Source organism: Rhinatrema bivittatum, chromosome 5, assembly GCF_901001135.1.
Source record: "Rhinatrema bivittatum chromosome 5, aRhiBiv1.1, whole genome shotgun sequence".
NCBI lineage: Eukaryota > Metazoa > Chordata > Amphibia > Gymnophiona > Rhinatrematidae > Rhinatrema > Rhinatrema bivittatum.
Window position 1 is genome coordinate 270,330,598 of NC_042619.1, and position 20,955 is coordinate 270,351,552.

Genomic DNA, 20,955 nt, shown 5'->3' on the forward strand with positions numbered 1-20,955 from the left:
CGGTGTTTCTTTATTATCTGATGATAATGGAATTGGTGTGGAAGGTACTGGACCCATCAGTGCTCTTGGTTCCATCAGAGGCAGGGCACCAATCAACGCATCCAATCTACCCAGTAGCAGTGCGAGCGCTACGGGAATCAGATCGGTGACCGGCTCGGGGACCGGTACCAGCGTCAATGGAGTCCTCTTCCGTCTGAAGCTTTTCAGCTTCAGACAGAAGAGGTCTCTAGGAAGTGCTTTTCCAATGGCCTCTTGGATCATCCGATCCAATTCCTCATGGAAGCCTGGGGCATGGAGCCCCAGCACCGGAGTAGGAGGCAGCACTGGCATAGCCGGAGGGTCCACCGGTGAAGGTGGAATCACGGATCCCAGGACCACTGAAGATGGGGAACGCCTCGGTGACCCGGTCACACAAGAAGATGGGGCCTTTTCTGGACGGGGCTTCTTTGTCAGTGGCTCTGTTGATGTCGATGCCGAGTACACGCCTGGATCGACGAATTGAGCCTTCCGATGCCGGTGTCAAACACTTTTCACGATGTTCTCCTCGGTCCTTTTCTTGAGGAGGCAATCGACATCTTTGGAATCGTTGATGCCGGTCGAACAGCAGCGGTGTCCTGATGCTGGTGAGAAGTCGATGGCACCGGCTCGGATGACATCGAAGCTATCGATGGAGTCGGGGTTTTAAACTGAAAAAGAAAGTCCATCTTCTCTAAATGAGCCTTACATCCCTTAGGTGTCATTTGGGCACATTTGGTGCAAGTAAGGACATTGTGGCTGGACCCCAAACACATAACACAAACCCCATGCAGGTCAGTGATGGACATTGTTCGAGTACAGTATGGGCACCGACGAAAACCAGACACCATGACTCCAACAAAAATTTAGCCACGGTGCTGTCGATGGCCGATAGGCCCCGAAGGGATAACTCGATGGGAATCAACCGCAACAAGGGTAAAACCTTACCTTTCGACTGCGGAGTATGGATATCAATAGGGGGACCCCTATGTGGTAGAATTTTTTGAAAATTCTTGAATGAAGTTTCGTGAGGAAAATTTCAGTCAGGAATTTCCAGAGAGCTCCTTAACCCACGTGGTTACTGCTGCACGGAAAAAAGATGACTGAAGGGGGACCCTTGCAGGATGCAGGGTCAGTGCATTGCTGGGCATGCCCAGTAGGTGCCAATCAAAGTTCTAGAAACTTTGACAAAAGTGTTTCGTGATTGGGTTCCATTCTGCTGATGTCACCCATATGCTTGTCCTGTGAGAAATATTGGGTCCTTCAATATTTTTATAACTTGCCTACCCCTCAAAATGTCCTTGTTTTTCATTGGCTCTTAAATTCTTTAACATAATTGGTTTAAAATGTAAATATCTAGGAAGATGGGGATTGTCTGGAAACTTGTATAAAGTCATTTGTTCATGCTCAAGTTCCTGTGCTCTCATTGTGAATCTGTAAGGATGTTTACTGCTTATTATTCTGATGTTTTTGCTGGACTTGTGTTTTCCAGTATTGAACTTTTGTTAGTCAATTGCTTGCAAATCTTGACAACACCCCTGTATCCTTATTTTGAGATATATGCCCTGAAGACGCCTCTGGATGAAATGCTGGCCATATTGGCATTTTTTCTAAACAATTACATTTTATTGGGTCATACAAGAAATAAGTTCTGTTTCTAAGACTGTAATATTACATTAAGGAGTAGATTTTAAAGGATTTAAGCGCATAGGTGGGGTTATGTGCTCCGGGCCTATTTTACAAAGGCCTGGCAACGTGCCTAAAGCCCCGGGCGGGAGGCCTCTGGCCCCGCCCCAGACCGCCTCTTTCCCGAAGCCCCTGGGGCTTCGGGAAAGAGGCGGTCCATGGGCGGGGCGGAGCCAGAGACCTCCGGCACAGCGGCCATTTGCCGCTGTGTCGGAGGATTGCATGCTGGCCAAGTGCCGGCGCACACAACCTGCGCCTTCCACTAGGCAGGCGCAGCAGGTAAGATAATTTTCTGGAGGGGAATTAGGACAGGGAAGTGGAAGGGAGGTTAGGGTAGGGGGCTGGGAACTGGGAACTGGGGAAGGCTGCAGGCATCAGCGCGCTCAGGGTACACAATTGTGCACCCCCTTGCGTGCACCGATCCCCAATTTTATAACATGCGTGCAACTGCCTGCGCATGTTATAAAATCGGGCATCCATGTGTGCGCACCGGGTAGCGCACGCACATGGATGCCTGAACGCAACTTTATAAAATCTACCCCTAAAGGTCCGGTATCCACATCACTTTTAAAATGTAGGTATTTCTGACTGTTGATTGACCATTTGCCTACCTGAAGATACCGTTCGCCTATCTTCAAGCAATACAGTTGTTTTATGAGGTCTTTTCCTCCTATTTATTGACTTTAAAAACAGCATTAAGACTTTTTTGATCAGTTGACAATTCTTTTTTTATCAGTTTAGTGAGGTTTTCTTGAGTGTCTAGCCAAAAACAACATCTGACCCGTGGCCAGTACCCACTTTTTCACTGCCCTGTAAGAACAATTACTGTTTTGCCCCCTACTTGTTATGTATTTTTTTTAATACATGAGGGTAGATTTTAAAAACATACCCGTGATTTTATAACATGCGCATGCTGGCGCGCGCATGTTATAAAATCCGGGGCGGCGTGTGCAAGGGGGGTTGAAATATTGCAATTTTCGTGCAGTGACGCATCGCAGTCTTCCCCGGTTCCCTCCCAGTCCCCTCCAATTAAAGCTGAGCTGGCGTAAGTTGCGTGCGCTGGCAGGCTGCCGGCCAGTGATCCCCCCGCTACAGCAGCAAATGGCCGTCCCACCCCCTGGACCACTCCTTCCCGCCCCCGGACTGCCCCTTTGCTGAGGCCCGGCTCTTGTGCACGTAACCTCCCTTCTAAAATACACAAGGCACACACAAGGCTCAGCCACACACATAACCCTCGTATTTTACGTGTGTGGACGATTTAAAATTTGCCCGTTCATTTTTATTATTTTTCCAATAATCAAAATGCAATAGAAACAGTCTCTGTCTGTCTCAGTTTTTTCTTTGTTAGTCTCTATGTCTCTCTCACACTATCTCACTTTCACTCAGTCTCTGCCTTACTCTCTCTCTTTCTCAGTCAATCTCAATCTCTCAGTCTCAGTTTGTGTTCTGGGCTACCCCTTCCCTGTCAATAAAGGCCTGTTCCTCTGATGACCCAAACTTTAAGAACTGACACTGCAACAAGCCAGCCTCAGTATGCAGTGCAACAATGGAAAAACAAAAACATCACCATTCTCCATTAAACATCAAATAATAATATCAAGAAATATAAAACAACAATTTTAATAGTAAATTAATACCAATAAAAAGAAGAAAAATTTCAAAACAGCTGATGAACATAACACTCAGTAATTAAAAACATATATAAAAATGTTAAAAAAAATTCCCAAACATCAATAAAATATTTCAAGACCACAGACACATCAAATAACACCCAATAATTAAAACTAATAAGAATAAAAAATAATTCCATACTCTCTATACCTGGGAATGTTTGATTTCTAGTCACCCTGAGATTGTCGGGGTGAGGTGGGGGGCTTACAAACTTTCTCCTTTCTCTTTCATGTACACACATTCTCTAATACATGTGTTCATTCTCTCACATACATGCTCACTCACATATTCCCTTTCTCCCTCACACATACAGACATTTGCTCCAGCACACACACTCTCTCTGTTACTCACATATTTGCTCTCTCACATTAACATATGCTGTCACTCTCTCAGTCACATACCTCTCTTTTCCTTTCTTTGGCAGCCAGCAGGATTGGTTCATCTGGTGGCCCATTAGGGCCTCTCTTTCCTTTTTTCAGCTGTCGGCGGGGTAGGCTCTGCTGTAGGACTACTGGAGCTTCTTTCTTTCTTTTCTTTGACCACTGGTCATGTTATTTATCTCAGTCCTATGATTTAAACTGTTACCTCAACTTCATAATCTATTTGTAATCAGCTATGAAGTGACCGACCAGCCATGACAGGTGGAATAGAAATCTACAATTATTTTAATTAGATCATAAATAAATATTAAGAATGAGTAAAAAATAAGCTCTGAAAACTGACTGGGAAGATTCTTATGCCGTTGGAGAACCTATACTCCTGTTAAATACTAGCTCAGTACCCTAACCTGGTGATGAATTTCTGCCAGATCATGCCAGGTCATCAAGCCAGAGCATTTTTGAACTTGCTTCTTTTTCCCCATTGAGGAAAAGTAGAAGGTGGAGGCTGACACTGGACCCAACTCAGTATCCTTTTTTTTTTTTTTTTTTTTAGAAAACTGTTCCTGCCCTAACCTGCTTGCAGTGGTATAAATATTTGGTTTCACTGAGTTTGTAAAATAGTTTGAACACCAACAAACCATGCAACTTTTGTTTCATTTATGGTACTGGTGAGTCTTTCCCCCATCACATTCTTGTGCTCAAAAACTTCAGCTCTATCCTGTGCTTTTTTCCATGAAGAATCACAAATGTTTGTAATGTATGTAACACACAAAAAAGTAGGCTTTACATCTAGTTTCAAGGAGGTACTAATCTAATATAGAAGTTAAAAAAGAGAGACTATTACAGCAGTGAACATTTCTGTGCATTCCAAAGATCCCTCCAGTGAGTGGCCTTGGAAGTCAGACTACAGAGTATGTTATGCACCACTCAAACTTACCACACAGACACATGAACAAATGGACAACAGAAATAAAAAAATTAACAGGCTCACAGGGACAATAACTTTCAAACTGGCGCACATGCGTTCTTTGGCTCGTGTGTGTTGGCGAGTACCCAGATGTGCGCCCATTTTAGAACGTGCGTGCATGTTACAAAACAGAATGACTGCGCACATATGTGCGCCCGATTTTAAGTGGGCATGCACCTATGCATGTAAATCCCGTTTCTATCGCATACGTTTGGGGAATTTTAAAAGGAGTGCATGCCCACGCAAATTGCCAGTTTCACCAGTTCATCCATCAGTTCACCCAGTTAACAGCTAGGTCCTCCAAACCCCCCTGATTTGATAGTCTGCACTCTCCTCAGTTACCCCAGAACCTTTAAACCCCTGAGAAATGGTTCTTTTTATTTTTTAACTTACACCTTGTCCTTAGAGAAGTAAACCTACATGGCAGGGGACCTGGGTGCACACGTCTCTTGGCCACTCCCTGAAATGCCCTCATCGAGACCATGCCCACACCCACTCTTTTAAAAAAAACATTTTGAGATATGCACGCAGCAGGAGATACACGCATATCTGGGTGGCTTTTAAAATTTGGGGGGGGCTCACATGAGACCGACTTGTGCACGTATCTCCTGATTTTGGTGCACACTGGGCTTTTAAAATTCAACTCTTATTATTCCCATGATGAGAGACAGTAAGATAGTATAATATTGTAATTAGCCTTTGCAACAGTGGGTGATAAGCAGTAAAGAATGATCCTGTCATGATGCTATGCAATTCAGTATTTTAATCCCAATGTCTGCATGTTTCAAATTCTTCAGCCAGCAAACAAAAAAACAGGAAAATATTTGAACATTATATGTAGTCTCTTGGCATGTTTGGGAAAACCACAATTGCAGCAGAAACTCTGTGCAAACAAGGGAAAAACTTAACCTACAGTGTACTGTACAATATAGGGTCATAGGGATATCACTGTACCAAAACTTACACAATAATGAGTACAGCTATGTGTAACCTACATATGGATGTAATGGGCTTTGTCCTGGGTCTTTTTTTCTTAACATGTTCCATGTAATGGAGAAAACCATGTGTTATTGTTGCACCGGAGGTGGACTCTTGGGCCGAGGTGGGGTTGACGTTACCCATAGGAGGGATCCTACGGATCCCCACCATCAGCAGGCAGAGAGGGCTGATGGACGGAGGCCGGCTGGCGCTTCACCAATACCAGCCCTCGTTCCCTGCGGGTTGAGCCTTTGGGTGCCGGGGCCTGCTGGACTTAGGTGGCCTCCATCAGTGGATCGGAGTCAGCTCAGAGGCGGCAACTAGTGTAGGAATCAGTCTGTACTGGACGAGGCAGAGTCCCGGAGACCCGGGCGCCAATAGGAACACAGTCTGACAGAGGGCACCCAAGCAAGAGCAGGCCGAAGCCTGAATGAACCAGGTCCAGGACAAAGGCTGAAGAGGTGTCTTTAAGCAAGCTGGGTTCAGGGATGGTGGCTGTCTGTAAGCAGTGGCAAGCAAGGCTAAGATCTAGAAGAGGAGAGAGTCAAAGGATGGTCAGACGAAGCAGAAGTCCATGGCGGGAGAGAAGCAATGGAGTAGTCAGGCAATGCAGAAGTACAGGGTTGGAGAAAGGCAATGGAGTAGTCAAACAATGCAGAGGTCCGGGGCTGGAGAGAGGCAACGGAGTAGTCAGGCAATGCAGAGATCAAACCAGGTTAGCAATCCGAAGGAGAGATGAAGGAACAGGAACACAGGAACAAGGAAACAGGAATCATACTATTGTACCAGTCCTTATTGAAAGTTTAATCATCCCCTTGTAGGACACTAGCTGATTAATTACTAAATTCACCTGTAAATTTAAAGTACTCTCATTCCAACTCCCTTAGTATCTTAAACTTAACTAGTAACTCAATAAAACTAAGATGACGGCAGCAATCCAGCAGCAAGATGGGGGCTTTCCAGTCTTTTGCATTGAGTGTCACATGTATGATTTTTTACCCGTCGGTGAGAGATTGTATGTGTGCACTCGGTGCAAAGAGCTTCTGGCTCTCAGAGAACGAGTCCGATCTCTGGAGGCTAGAGTAACAGACTTGGAGGAGCTGAGGGAGACAGAGAGGTACATTGATGAGACCTTCAGGGACATAGTAGCCAAGTCCCAAATCCATTCTGGCAGCCCCAGTGCTGCCTTGGATCAGAAAGGTCTCCCAGTAGGAGAACATCATGCTGGTGTAGCAGGAAGTGATCCTGTAGCTAGGACCTGCTCTCGCACTGAGGACAAGTCTCCCAGGGATACTGCCCAGGAGGGAAGGGTTAGGCCGGCCATTATAGTTGGTGATTCGATTATTAGAAATGTAAATAGCAGGGTGGCTGTTGGACGTGAGGACCACCTGGTAACTTGCCTGCCTGGTGCGAAGGTGGCAGACCTCACGCATCTCCTAGATAGAATTATAGACAGTGCTGGGGATGAGCCAGCTGTCATGGTACATGTGGGCACCAACGACATAGGAAATGTGGGAGAGAGGTTCTGGAAGCCAAATTTAGGATTTTAGGTAGGAAGCTGAAATCCAGAACCTTCAGGGTGGCATTCTCTGAAATGCTTCCTGTTCCACGTGCAGGTCCCCAGAGGCAGGCAGAGCTCCAGAGTTTCAATGCGTGGTTGAGACGATGGTGCAGGGAAGAGGGATTCAGCTTTGTAAGGAACTGGGGAAACGTTTGTGGAAAGGGGAGACTTTTCCAAAAGGATGGGCTCCACCTTAACCAGAGTGGAACCAAGCAGCTGGCCCAAACTTTCAAAAAGGAGATAGAGCAGCTTTTAAACTAGAACAAGGGGGAAAGCTGACAGTCACTCAGCAGTGCATGGTTCAGAGAAATGTATCCTTGAAGGATACTAATGAAACAGGAGAGTTAGGGCATCCTAACAAAGAGGTTCCATTAAAAGCAAACATAGTCCATATGCCTATATGTACAAAATCACCAAAGCTAATGATTTCCAAATTATCCCAAACAACTGAAAAGCAGGTTGTTAAAACAAACAAAAAACACGCTTTGAAATGTCTGTATGCCAATGCCAGAAGTCTAAGAAGTAAGAAGGGAGAGTTAGAGTGTATAGCAACACATGATGAGATTGACATAATTGGCATCACAGAGACTTGGTGGAAGGAGGATAACCAATGGGACAGTGCTATATCAGGGTACAAATTATATCGCAATGATAGGAAGGATCAACTTGGTGAGGGTGAGGCACTTTATGTCCGGGAGGGTATAGAGTCCAACAGGATAAAGATCATACAAGAAGACTAAATGCTCAGTAGAATCTATTTGGGTAGAAATCCCATGTGTGTTGGGTAAGAGTATAGTGATAGGGGTATACTACCGTCCACCTGGACAAAATGGTCAGACAGATGATGAAATGCTAAGAGAAATCAGGGAAGCAAACCAATTTGGCAGTACAATAATAATGGGAGATTTCAATTACCCCAATATTGACTGGGTAAATGTAACATCAGGACTTGCTAGAGACATAAAGTTCTTGGATGTACAAAATGATTGCTTCATGGAGCAATTGGTTCAGGAACCAACAAGAGAGGGAGCTATTTTAGATTTAATTCTTAGTGGAACGCCGGATTTGGTGAGAAAGGTAATGGGTTGGGGCCACTTGGCAACTGTGATCATAACATGATCAAATTTAAACTAATAACTGGAAGGGGGACAATAAGTAAATCTGCAGCTCTAACACTAAATTTTCAAAAGGGAAACTGATAAAATGAGGAAAATAGAAAAAAACTGAAAGGTGCTGTTGCAAAGGTTAAAAGTGTTCAACAGGCTTGGACATTGTTTAAAAATACAATCCTAGAGGCGCAGTCCATATGTATTCCATGCATTAAGAAAGGTGGAAGGAAGGCAAAACGATTACCGTCATGGTTAAAAGGTGAGGTGAAAGAGGCTATTTTAGCTGAAAAAAATCCTTCAAAAATTGGAAGAAGGATCCATCTGAAGAAAATAGGATAAAACAAGCATTGTCAAGTTAAATGTAAAACATTGATAAGACAGGCAAAGAGAGAATTTGAAATGAAGTTGGCCATAGAGGCAAAAACTCATAATAAAAACTTTTTAAAATATATACAAAGCCAGAAACCTGTGAGGGAGTCGGTTGGACCATTAGATGACTGAGGGGTTAAAGGGGCTCTTAGGGAAGATAAGGCCATTGCAGAAAGACTAAATGAATTCTTTGCCTCCGTGTTTACTAATGAGGATGTTGGGGAGATACCAGTTCCAGAGATGGTTTTCAGGGGTGATGAGTCAGACGAACTGAACGAAATCATTGTGAACCATGCATTAAGAAAGGTGGAAGGAAGGCAAAACGATTACCGTCATGGTTAAAAGGTGAGGTGAAAATAGGCCAGATTGACAAACTAAAGAGTAGCAAATCACCTGGACTGGATTGTATGCATCCTAGGGTACTGAAGAAACTAAAAAATGAAATTTCTGATCTATTAGTTAAAATTTGTAACCTATCATTAAAATCATCCATTGTACCTGAAGACTGGAGGGTGGCCAATGTAACCCCAATATTTAAAAAAGGCTCAAGGGGCGATTCAGGTAACTATAGACCAGTGAGCCTGACTTCAGTGCCGGGAAAAATAGTGGAAACTATTCTCAAGATCAAAATCGTAGAGCATATAGAAAGACATGATTTAATGGAACTCAATCAACATGGATTTACCCAAGGGAAGTCTTGTCTAACAAATCTGCTTCATTTTTTTTATGGGGTTAATAAACATGTGGATAAAGGTGAACCGGTAGATGTAGTGTATTTGGATTTTCAGAAGGTGTTTGACAAAGTCCCTCATGAGAGGCTTCTACGAAAACTAAAAAGTCATGGGTTAGGAGGCGATGTCCTTTCGTGGATTACAAACCGGTTAAAAGACAGGAAACAGAGAGTAGGATTAAATGGTCAGTTTTCGCAGTGGAAAAGGGTAAACAGTGGAGTGCCTCAGGTATCTGTACTTGGACCGGTGCTTTTCAATATATATAGAAATGATCTGTAAAGGAATATGACAAGTGAAGTTATCAAATTTGCGGATGATACAAAATTATTCAGAGTAGTTAAATCACAAGCAGACTGTGATACATTACAGAAGGACCATGCAAGACTGGAAGATTGGGCATCCAAATGGCAGATGAAATTTAATGTGGACAATTGCAAGGTGTTGCATATAGGTAAAAATAACCCTTGCTGTAGTTACACGATGTTAAGTTCCATATTAGGAGCTAACACCAAGGAAAAAGATCTAGGCATCATAGTGGATAATACTTTAAAATCGTTGGCTCAGTGTGCTGCAGCAGTCAAAAAAGCAAACAATGCTAGGAATTATTATGAAGGGAATGGTTAATAGAACGGAAAATGTCATATCGCCTCTATATCGCTCCATGGTGAGACCGCACCTTGAATACTGTGTACAATTCTGGTCGCCGCATCTCAAAAAAGATATAGTTGTGATGGAGAAGGTACAGAGAAGGGCAACCAAAATGATAACGGGGATGGAACAGCTCCCCTATGAGGAAAGGCTGAAGAAGTTAGGGCTGTTCGGCTTGGAGAAGAAACGGCTGAGGGGGGATATGATAGAGGTCTTTAAGATCATGAGAGGTCTTGAACGAGTAGCTGTGACTCGGTTATTTACACTTTCGAACAATAGAAGGACTAAAGGGCATTCCATGAAGTTAGCAAGTAGCATATTTAAGACTAATCGGAGAAAATTCTTTTTCACTCAATGCACAATAAAGCTCTGGAATTTGTTGCCAGAGGATGTGGTTAGTGCAGTTAGTGTAGCTGGGTTCAAAAAAGGTTTGGATAAGTTCTTGGAGGAGATGTCCATTAACGGCTATTAATTAAGTTTACTTAGGGAATAGCCACTGCTATTAATTGCATTAGTAGCATGGGATCTTCTTAGTATTTGGGTGATTGCCAGGTTTGGCCTCTGTTGGAAACAGGATGCGGGGGTTGATGGACCCTTGGTCTGACCCAGCATGGCAATTTCTTAAGGCAATCAGGATCGGGAACCAGGAACTGAAGAGGCAACGAGTACTTGACTACCGAGGGGACCTGTTGCAAAGGCAATTGAGAGAATGGAGCCCAGGCTTATGTACCGGAGCTCTGCCGACGTCATCATCCGGGGCCGCAGCCTGGTTCCCGCCGCGGGCCCTACTTAAGGACTAGCTATGCATGCGGGCGCGCCTAGGGAGGGGCGTGGCGCTGGTCGGGACAGCGTTTCTCCGCGGCTATGCAGAGAGGCCAGACGCGGAACATCAGGAACTGCAGCAGAGCCGTAGGCCCCAGGAGTGGCCAGAGGACAGAGCTGGCGGCCCATAGCCACCAGAGACAAGGGACCAGATGCTGGATCACTTTGAAAGAGGTGAGGGGGCCAAGCCGCGGGTCTGATGCGGCCGGCACACATAACAGTACCACCTATGCCCCCCAGCCCCTTGGAGGTCAGGGTTTGTCCGGATGGGCACGATGAAACTGGAGGAGGAGTTTCTTATCCAGGAGTATCTTATCCTTGTTGTCTGTCGTAGGGGCCGCCGGTGGGAATACCTCCTTTCCTGGGAGGTATTCCCACCAGCTGGCTCCCACGAATTTTCTTCAGGGCCGTAACCCTCCCTTAGCCAAATCAAAATAACAAACACATTAAGGCTCAAAAACGTAGAAACATTGGGAGCCCCCAGCTTATGGCTTCAGGCAAAATTAGCTCAAGCTGTAAAAGCTTTCAACTACAAAATGAAACTTCTTCCAAAGGGGAAACAATAAGAGGCAACAAAACATGATCCTTAAGAGTGAATTGTGAAAATTCACTCTTATTATACATTGGGCTATCACAGTGATCCCTAAATTTGGTCATCATGAACCTCAATCTAGCTACCAGGATATCCACAACGAATATTCATTAAATATGCATTTATATACTATTTTATTAGCATGAAAATAGACCTGATTGAGGGTCTCAAGAAAGCTTGGGTTTCACTGGATCACCATTTATTTGTAGTTTATTTTACCTAGTTAGCTCTTTTCTTGAAAAGTAATTACATATCTATAATCTTCTGTAAAGAGATTATCACAATGCCACTATTATGTTTCAGAATTCTGTTTATTAAAGTAGGCTATGCAGTGCATGTGAGTGAGGGGGGAGCCAGAGCTGTAGTTAGCCTGTGGCCAATATGGCACCGCTGCTCCCTCACTAACAGGTCGATACAGTAAAGTGTGCTCCGTCGGAGCGCACTGTCAGCCTGCTCTGGACGCGTGTTTTCCCTTACCCCTTATTCAGTAAGGGGAGGAAAACACGCGGCCCACCCGCGGCACCTAATAGCGCCCTCAACATGCAAATGCATGTTGATGGCCCTATTAGGTATGCACGCGCGATTCAGTAAGTAAAATGTGCAGCCAAGCCGCACATTTTACTCTAAGAAATTAGCGCCGACCCAAAGGTCGGTGCTAATTTCTTCCGGCGCCAGGAAAGTGCACAGAAAAGCAGTAAAAACTGCTTTTCTGTGCACCCTCCGACTTAATATCATAGCGATATTAAGTCGGAGGTCCCCAAAAGTAAAAAAAAGTAAAAAAAAAATAAAAAAATTTGAATTCAGCCCGCGGCTGTCGGGCCGAAAACCGGACGCTCAATTTTGCCGGCGTCCGGTTTCCGAGCCCGTGGCTGTCAGCGGGCTCGAGAACCGACGCCGGCAAAATTGAGCGTCGGCTGTCAAACCCGCTGACAGCCGCCGCTCCAGGCCAAAAGGAGGCGCTAGGGACTTGCTAGTGTCTCTAGCGCCTCCTTTTCCTCGTTTGCACCGCGTCGCCTAATTTGCATACTGGATCGCTCGGAGAGCGGGCGTTTGTCCGCTCTCCCGCAGTTTTACAGTATCGGGCTGAATGTGGCTGAAGAACAGCCACCTCTCCTCCTTCCAATACAGCCCTCTGGGCTGAACAGCTCTGCTGCCCTGAGGAGAAGAAGAAGATCTGCTACTCCTTTCATCCCCTGTGGCCTTAGGGCCATTCTTGGAGGGGCAAATTCAGGGAATTGACCCCAGGCTGTGTGTTTTGAGGAACCCAAGTCAACCAGTCAACCATGGTAGACACCCCCCCCCCCTCCCAAAGCATCCCACAATCTGAGGGACATTGCCGGGAGAAGGCAGGAAACATTATCAGGCACTGCCTTCTTTCTGATGTGGCTACGGGACAAAATACCTCCACCAAGGCTACTGCTTAGCTCAGATGTGGCCTGCATAGAGCCAAAGTGGCTCCCCATTCAGGTCAGACAAATAGACTGCTAGCTACATACACTAACTGCCGTCCCTCATGAAATCTTCAGGTAGGGGAAAGGAAAAGGAGGTGGGAGAAGGGAGGGGAGAGGAGAGGATGGAAGATAAGGAGGAAGGATGGAATATAAAGAGGGTTGGAAGGTAAGAGAGGGGGAAAGTGGAAGGTATGATGGGTTGGAAAATGACAGTGACAATGGCCTCCCCAGAGCCCATGATCCTCCGCTTTGGAGTAATTTCCTCTTGGCTTCTCCCTCCTTCCCTTCCAGGGCATCACTGTAATGCTTGCAAGTGCCTGCTGCAAGTAGAAACCGCATGCACTCTACTACTGAAGGAGATGGTTGGCCTAGCCACTGCTGAAAGAGAGATTGAGAGTATGCATGTGGGAGCTTGGCACATCAACTGCCCTTCACTGAGGGAGAGGAAGACCTGCTGTGGCTGCCATGGAAGGAGGGAAGATTTTGGAAAGCAGTGCTGCAGGAGCCACCTGCACTTAGGAAGACAGAAAGAAAATACTTTAAGTTCATGGTGCTGTATGTTGTGCACAAGTTAGGGCACACTTTTTCATGGCCATAGGTGCCTTTATTCTGGCTATGGCTCTAGAGGAAGTATGTGCCAAAGAGGATTTAAAAAATAAATAAGTAAAAATAAAACAAAGTATATAGTGGGGTTAAATGTTTCAAAAAGTTCTAACTCATATAGATATGGAGTGAGAATTATTCAGAAAAGAATGGAAATTTAATTTGTCTTAACTAAAAGATCACTATTTATTACTGTCTAATGTTTGCTCAGCTATCCTGGAAAGTGAGAGTAACCTTGCATGTAGTACTTACTGCATCACTTATGCAGAAGATAACCCCAGCTCTCAGGGATCTTGGCAGCATTATGGTAATACATTTTTTTTGCAAAGATGGACAGTTCTTGAATGACATTTTCATTGCATCAGGCTTAGCCATGGACAAGGCTTCCTTCAACATAAATCATGAGTGTCATATTGGACCGGCTCCTCACTTTCATATAAAAACCAATGTGCAGCATACAATGTGTCTGCGAGTTCCAGCTCTGACTGAAATTGATTTTCTCAGGCTCGCATAAACCAAGACCTCCCATTGTCCCCAGAGCAGAAAATACCAGGGTGGCCATTACTATGGAAAATTTCCAGAAGAAGAAGTACCAGCTGCAAACTCACAAGTGAATACAAGTCACCAACTATGACACCTCTAATTAAAACGTGACAATTGGACTACATGAGGCAATTACAGATATTCTGGCCTGGTCCCATGCTGGGTCTGTTTTTTGTCACTGTTTTGCTCTCTCAAACGTATAGTAGTACAAGTCTGACTGGTATGGTGTTCAAAGCATCCCAAATTAACTGAAGACAATACTAAGCCTACTAAATTTATAGACTTATCATGTACTTATACTGAATAGGAATTTAATGATTACGTTAACCAAGAGCATAACAAGAAAGGATCAACATTTTAAAGTAATTGCTAATACAAAAATATTTTAATTGCATCCTGTTGTCTTAAAGAGGTTATTCATTGTTAATTTAGCATATTATTACACATTGCCGCACACACAGAGGCTATATTTTGTTTGAATTTTATCCTAAAATCACTTAAAATAAATCCTTTGCAAGAAGTTGGCAGAAAATGCTAAAGGGAAGTTAACTGCAGGAAAAAAGGGAACATCATTTGCAAAGAGAGAATTAAGCTATCTGCTAAGCAGTGTCAGAATGTGGAAATGTTTACAAAATGCTCATTAAGAGAGTTGGGATTGTGTGATAGCAGCAAAATCTGGTGAACAGTTTACACTAGACAGATAACAGAGGCAAGGAGACCATGGGGTCTATGTCATCCCATTACTGAAGAGGAAAGGGGGCGGGAGAAAGAGAGAGAAAGAGGATGGTCACAAGCTCTAAGCAAGTGCTTCCAAACTTGTCAACTCTCTGGATGACACAAGCTTTCCCCTGTGCTCTCCAGAGAATAAAACAGCAACAAAGTCCACACAAGAGCTAAAGGGACTTGAGATTCATTGGAGACGAGCAAAGCAAAAACAATGGATTGTGTATCCCTTTGGCTTTATGCAACCCTGTACTGGTTGGCTCACTTGGGAGCTTGTAGCCCTATTTTGAGTTTGGAGGATTCTCTAGACGGAGACAGACCACTGTTTGATGAAGTCCTTTCAGAGCAAGATGGGGTTGATTTTAACACACTGCTGGAGAATATGAAAGACGAGTTTCTGAAGACACTGAATTTGTCCAGCATCCCTTCCCATGCTCCAGTCAAGGTTGACCCACCAGAATATATGCTAGAGCTGTACAACAAGTTTGCAACCGATAGGACATCTGTACCGTCGGCAAACATTGTTAGAAGTTTCAAAAATGAAGGTAAGCCGTTCTCTAGATCTCTAAATAGACTACATGGGCATCTTACAAAAGTAATGAGCACCTTGACAAGGTTTACAGAAATATTAACATCTGCCACCCAGAAGAAAGAAGATGTTTCAAACTGGGAATTTATTTTTCTTGAATTCTGTGAAAGAAAATTTCAATAACTTTAGATTCTATGCACCTGATTTAGCCTATCTTACAGCTTAATATAATATCAACTTAAACTCTTACAAGGCCTGCCACTTACTGGAAAATTAATTTTATCCAGTATTTGTTAACAGGTGTCAAAAGTTCTTCAGTGAGCTGAGAAGCAATTCATAGAAAATGTGGAAAGGTAATAAATCTATGTCTTAATAATTCAAAACTACTGAACCAGAAAGTACTGATGCAAGATTTTGCAAGTAAATAAATTTGATTTAATACAGAAAAGTGATCAGATGATGTTTCATGCAGAATCTTACTGCCATAGGATGCTACTATGGTTGTGATCAACTGGAGCAACATAATTAACAGAATATGATTTCAAATTAATCTCTACAAAAATATTTTGCAGGAAATTATTACATATATATGTGGGTGGATATCATTTAGAAACATATTTATTTGCAAAGTATACTGTATTCTTCCTATTGTATGCAAAAACTGTCCTTTTTTATTTCATAGACTAATCAAATTAGTTCTTCCTCTTTTCCAGCATATGAATCATGTTCCTGAAATATTTCATATATAAGCCACATTCTGCTAATAAACCTTAGCTGATTAAGAACTGACTCAGTCACTGTAGTTACCACAGCTTGTAATTCTGGTACGCATAGTAAATTTCACACTCTGGTAAAAACAGAGCAGGAATACCTAACTCACCCCAACCAAAGAGGAGATGTATATACCCTGTGCATAGACTGCAAGCCTTGGATCCCTTTACAGATCTAAGTTGTTGATATGTAAAAGAAACTTTTTCCAGGTCTGCTTTATTTTACCATAGGCAACAGAGAAGCGTGTTGACACATTAGGACATTTTGATAGGTTGAACATGACTTGTCTTCCTGTTTAACATGCAAGATGCTGTCATGAAGTGCAATAGAAATGCAATGTTCTGTGTGTTGGAGGAGGAACATGTTTTATAAAATAAATTATAAAGTGTGCGTGTGTGTGTACAAAATGCTGATTAGTTAACTGCTTTTACATGTCAGTAATGTCACTTAGAGTTGCTGCTGTTTCTTGCTATGCAACCTGTTTAGTTGACGATTTTCTCATGCAAACCAGAGTTAAATGCTGTAATGATCTGATGTAATCTGAGGTATTTCTAGCTATATCCATTGAACCGTCCCTTGATTCATGATTATTGAGCCACGCGGGTGCTTGTACTTTTGGCACTGTTCTTGCAATAAGAGCACAGTACAGCAGTATGGTCACTCAGAGAGCCAGGCAGAGCCACGCAGAAGACACAGCAGCAGAGCCAGTGGCTGGAGGAGCTCTACAGTGGCTCCAGCAAGGCTCCAGTGAAAGGAGAAGGGGAAGAGAGAGAGAGAGAGGAGGGGAAGAAAAGGGCCTCTGGGAGGCAGACAGAACTGGCAAGTCGGTTAGATCTTCAGAACCAGCAGGGGAGGATGAGTTAAATTCACTGGTTTTTGAGGTTTTAATTTTAAATTTAATTTAATTTTACATTGTACGATTCAAACAAACAAAAAAAAGAAAGCAAAAAACCACCAGCTTTAAGATAAGTATTCAAATCAGAAAAAAAGGGCCAAAAATAAATATCAAATTTTCTATTGTTTAAACTTTAAACAACAAAATCCAGAAGCCTTAATAATAGTTACTAAACCTAGATCAATGGTCTTGATAAGGTAAATACACTTGCTTTTGTCACTCAGTGGGACACTTTAGCACTGAGCTGTGATCTGGAGAAAGCCACATTCAGTTATGCAACCTTAAAACAGAACTTCTAGCCATTCCACGTTTTTAATTCCTTGGTGTCAAATCCAAGTTAAGGATGGGGAAGAACCACAAATGGCTCCTGTACCCTACCTTTCTTCCTTTGCTGATCCAGTGATGCCTTTTGCAGGCCCCTGAAACTGAGATCAGACATGAGAACAAGATTGGGGGCTTTCATGCTCTTCTTGCTCCTCCATGGTCTTGAAAGCTCATGTGCTAAAACATCCTTGTACACTGATCCAACAAAAGGAATCAGAATCTGCAAAGTATCCAATTTTCCCTAAGACCAGTGCAATTACCACACCTCTGAACTACATTTTAGGATACAGGATATCAATGAATTCCCTTTACCAGCATACCCCTTTCATGCCATAACGCTTAATTCTATCTGAGCTATAAAAATGGAGATTTTTAATAAGGGCATTTCGCAGCAAAAGGGTGTGTAGCCCTTTTAAGCCCACAAAAAAGAAGCTTATTTTAAAACACAAGGTACCCATATATGTTGGCTTGAATATTGGGTTGTTAATGTGGCTAATAGTATGTACACACCCTGACTGGTTGTAAAACAGTGATATAAAGTACATATGGTAGCAGCATTCATACAACATGTTTAATTTTTGAAAAACTAAATGTATGCGCATTGTGGCCAAGCACACCTCCGAAACGCCCCCAAAACGCCTCTTTTCTATGTTGGCCAAAAGTGCATGCATGCTAAAAATTCACTTGCCCGGCTATGGCTGATTTGAGAGAGTGAACTCTAGTTTTAAAACACATCCTCTGAAACACTATGACTGGCAGTCAGCTTAAAGACCTTCAAGCAGTCTCTAAAAACATTTTAGGCAGGCATTCTATTAGTTGGCTATAGAGTGTCCTATGTACTTTTTTATTAACTTGAAACAGGTTGGTATGATGTTTGTACATTTTTGTTTGAAATTTTACGTATGTTCTTTCTTTGTACATTGTCTAGTATTTAGGTGATTAACAAATTTTAATAAAGATAAAGAAACTTTATTCTAAAATGTCTATCCAATTCACAAAGATGGATAAACAGATATGGATGTATTTTCTATATCACATTCAGGACCTGACCTGAATCATGCCACCTAGATTTAGGATGCTATTGGAACACTTGTTAGGTTCCTGAATTAGGCATCTAGTACTGAAAATCAGTGCACAGTGCCCAAGTTCCCTCACCTGACCTAATCCTGTTCCTTGGGCTGCTGAATTTTTCAGCACCTAAATAAGTGCACTAACCTGAAAATGTGCACAGAGCAACATGCATAGCATGCATAGAACAATACTAAAGAAATACATTTCATACTGCTTATAATCTGTGCAATTTGGGTTAATTTTTTTGTTTTTCAACTTTCAGATCTGTCCTCCCAGTTCACTGTCCTCCCTGGAGTGAGAAAGTATCCTCTATTGTTTAACGTGTCCATCCCACACCATGAAGACATAATCATGGCAGAACTGAGACTGTATACCTTAGTTGAAAAAGACAGAAGAATGTATGACGGATTGGATAGAAAAGTGACCATTTACGAAGTACAGCGGTACAAAGGTGGAGAAGAGGAGAAGGGCAAAGAGAAAAAGCTGGTGAAGTTGGCCTCCAGGCAGATTTATGAAACCAACAATGAATGGAAGACATTTGAGGTAACAGAGGCCATCCGCCTCTGGAAGAGGGCAGACTCAACCACTCACAGACTTGAGGTCCACATTGAGAGCATTGATGATGATGATGAACCCAACATGGATGGAGATCTTGATATAGATGTGAACCCAGAGACCAAACACATGCCTCTACTGATTGTATTTTCAGATGACCAGAGCAATGACAGAAAGGAGGAGAAAAAGGAATTAAATGAAATGATAGAACATGAGCAGCTTCTGGATTTAGAAATCTTGGATGCCAATAGCTTGAATGGTGGCCCCAGTGAAGAGGCTTTGCTTCAGATGAGATCTAACATCATTTATGACTCCACTTCCCGAATTAGGAGGAATGCAAAAGGTAACTACTGCAAAAAGGCCCAGCTCTATATAGACTTTAAGGATATTGGTTGGGATTCCTGGATAATAGCCCCTGCTGGATATGAAGCTTATGAATGCCGTGGAGTATGTTCCTACCCACTCACAGAACACGTCACACCAACAAAACATGCTATTGTTCAGACACTGGTGCATCTGAAGAATCCCCAGAAAGTTTCTAAAGCATGCTGTGTACCTACCAAGCTGGATCCTATTTCTATCCTCTACTTAGATGCAGGAGTAGTTACCTACAAATTTAAATACGAAGGCATGGTGGTATCAGAATGTGGATGCAGATAGTACTTGGGAACCGCAGTACAATATTGTGGGAGTATTTAATAACTATCAGGCCGATACAGTAAAAACACCGGTGTTCGCCCGCTCTCCCGGCGCGTGCACAGGCCCAGCGGTAAAAAGAGGAGCTAGGGACACTAGTGCATCCCTAGCGCCTCTTTTTTGACGGAAGCGGCGGCTGTCAGCGGGTTTGACAGCCGACGCTCAATTTTGCCAGCATCAGTTCTCAAGCCCGCTGACAGCCACGGGCTTGGAAACCGGATGCCGGCAAAATTGAGCGTCCGGTTTTTGACCCGACAGCCGCGGGCCCATTTTAAATTTTCTTTTTTTAAAATTTTTTAAACTTTCGGGACCTCTGACTTAGTATCGCCATGATATTAAGTCGGAGGGTGCACAGAAAAGCAGTTTTTACTGCTTTTCTGTGCACTTTCCCGGTGCCCGGTGAAATTAGCGCCTACCTTTGGGTAGGCGCTAATTTCTGAAAGCAAAATGTGCGGCTTAGCTGCACATTTTGCTTTCTGAATCGCGCGGGAATACCTAATAGGGCCATCAACATGCATTTGCATATTGCGGGCGCTATTAGGTTCGGGGGGGTTGGACGCGCGTACTGTACACTGTACTGTATCGGCCCGCTAGTCTGTAAATTTGTACATTTTGAGTTTCCTATTTAATAAGATTATTTAATAATGTGTGTACAGATATTGTTTCTTGTCTTGATAGAATATTTAGCTTCTGCATTAGCTTTTACTAGTCTTCTGTTTCTAGATTACAAGACAATTCTTCCTTCTCTCTTTGTGAAAAGAAAATTGAAAAAAACAAATTCAGACCATCCTTATTTCAGGCTTTATTAAAACTGCTCCAGAAAAAACAATGTTCATGCCATTTAGTGACCCGTATCCCATCACTTGCTGTCTAATTTGGACCAAATGTGCAAATATGATCATCTGTAGAAAATGTAAATATATGATTATAATGCATATTATACCAGCAGAGCTTCCCAAACCTGTCCTGGTGACTCCACAGCCAGTCCAATAAATTCTCCAGACTGCAAGTGATCATAACTTAGAATATATGGAAGGCTTCATGAATTAGTCAATTCTTCAATTAAATCTACACATCAGTGGTTTTCAATCCAGTCCTTAAGTACTCCCTTAGCCATTATGATTTTCAGGACTGTGTTCACAGGGGTAGATTTTATAAAGTTGTGCGCAGGTGTCCATGTGCGCGCTCTACCCAGTGCGTGCACATGGACATCCGATTTTATAACATGCAAGCGCAGGTGCGCACATGTTATAAAATCGGGGGTC

General features: G+C 43.1%; 1 protein-coding gene across 1 annotated transcript; it reads left to right on the top strand.

The window, feature by feature from the left end:
• Window positions 1-14,947: 14,947 nt before the first annotated feature.
• BMP10 (bone morphogenetic protein 10) lies at window positions 14,948-19,818 on the top strand. Its single transcript, XM_029601789.1, has 2 exons — window positions 14,948-15,394; window positions 18,702-19,818. The coding sequence occupies exons 1-2, from the start codon at window positions 15,064-15,066 to the stop codon at window positions 19,652-19,654; spliced, it is 1,284 nt and encodes a 427-aa protein (XP_029457649.1). The 5' UTR covers window positions 14,948-15,063; the 3' UTR covers window positions 19,655-19,818.
• The last annotated feature ends 1,137 nt before the right edge of the window (window positions 19,819-20,955 follow it).

Excerpts from the sequence above, each read along its gene's own strand:
- BMP10 (XM_029601789.1), top strand. The coding sequence starts at position 15,064 with ATGGATTGTGTATCCCTTTGGCTTTATGCAACCCTGTACTGGTTGGCT. Across the intron at positions 15,395-18,701 it reads TAGAAGTTTCAAAAATGAAG|ATCTGTCCTCCCAGTTCACT; the intron begins GTAAGCCGTTCT and ends TTCAACTTTCAG.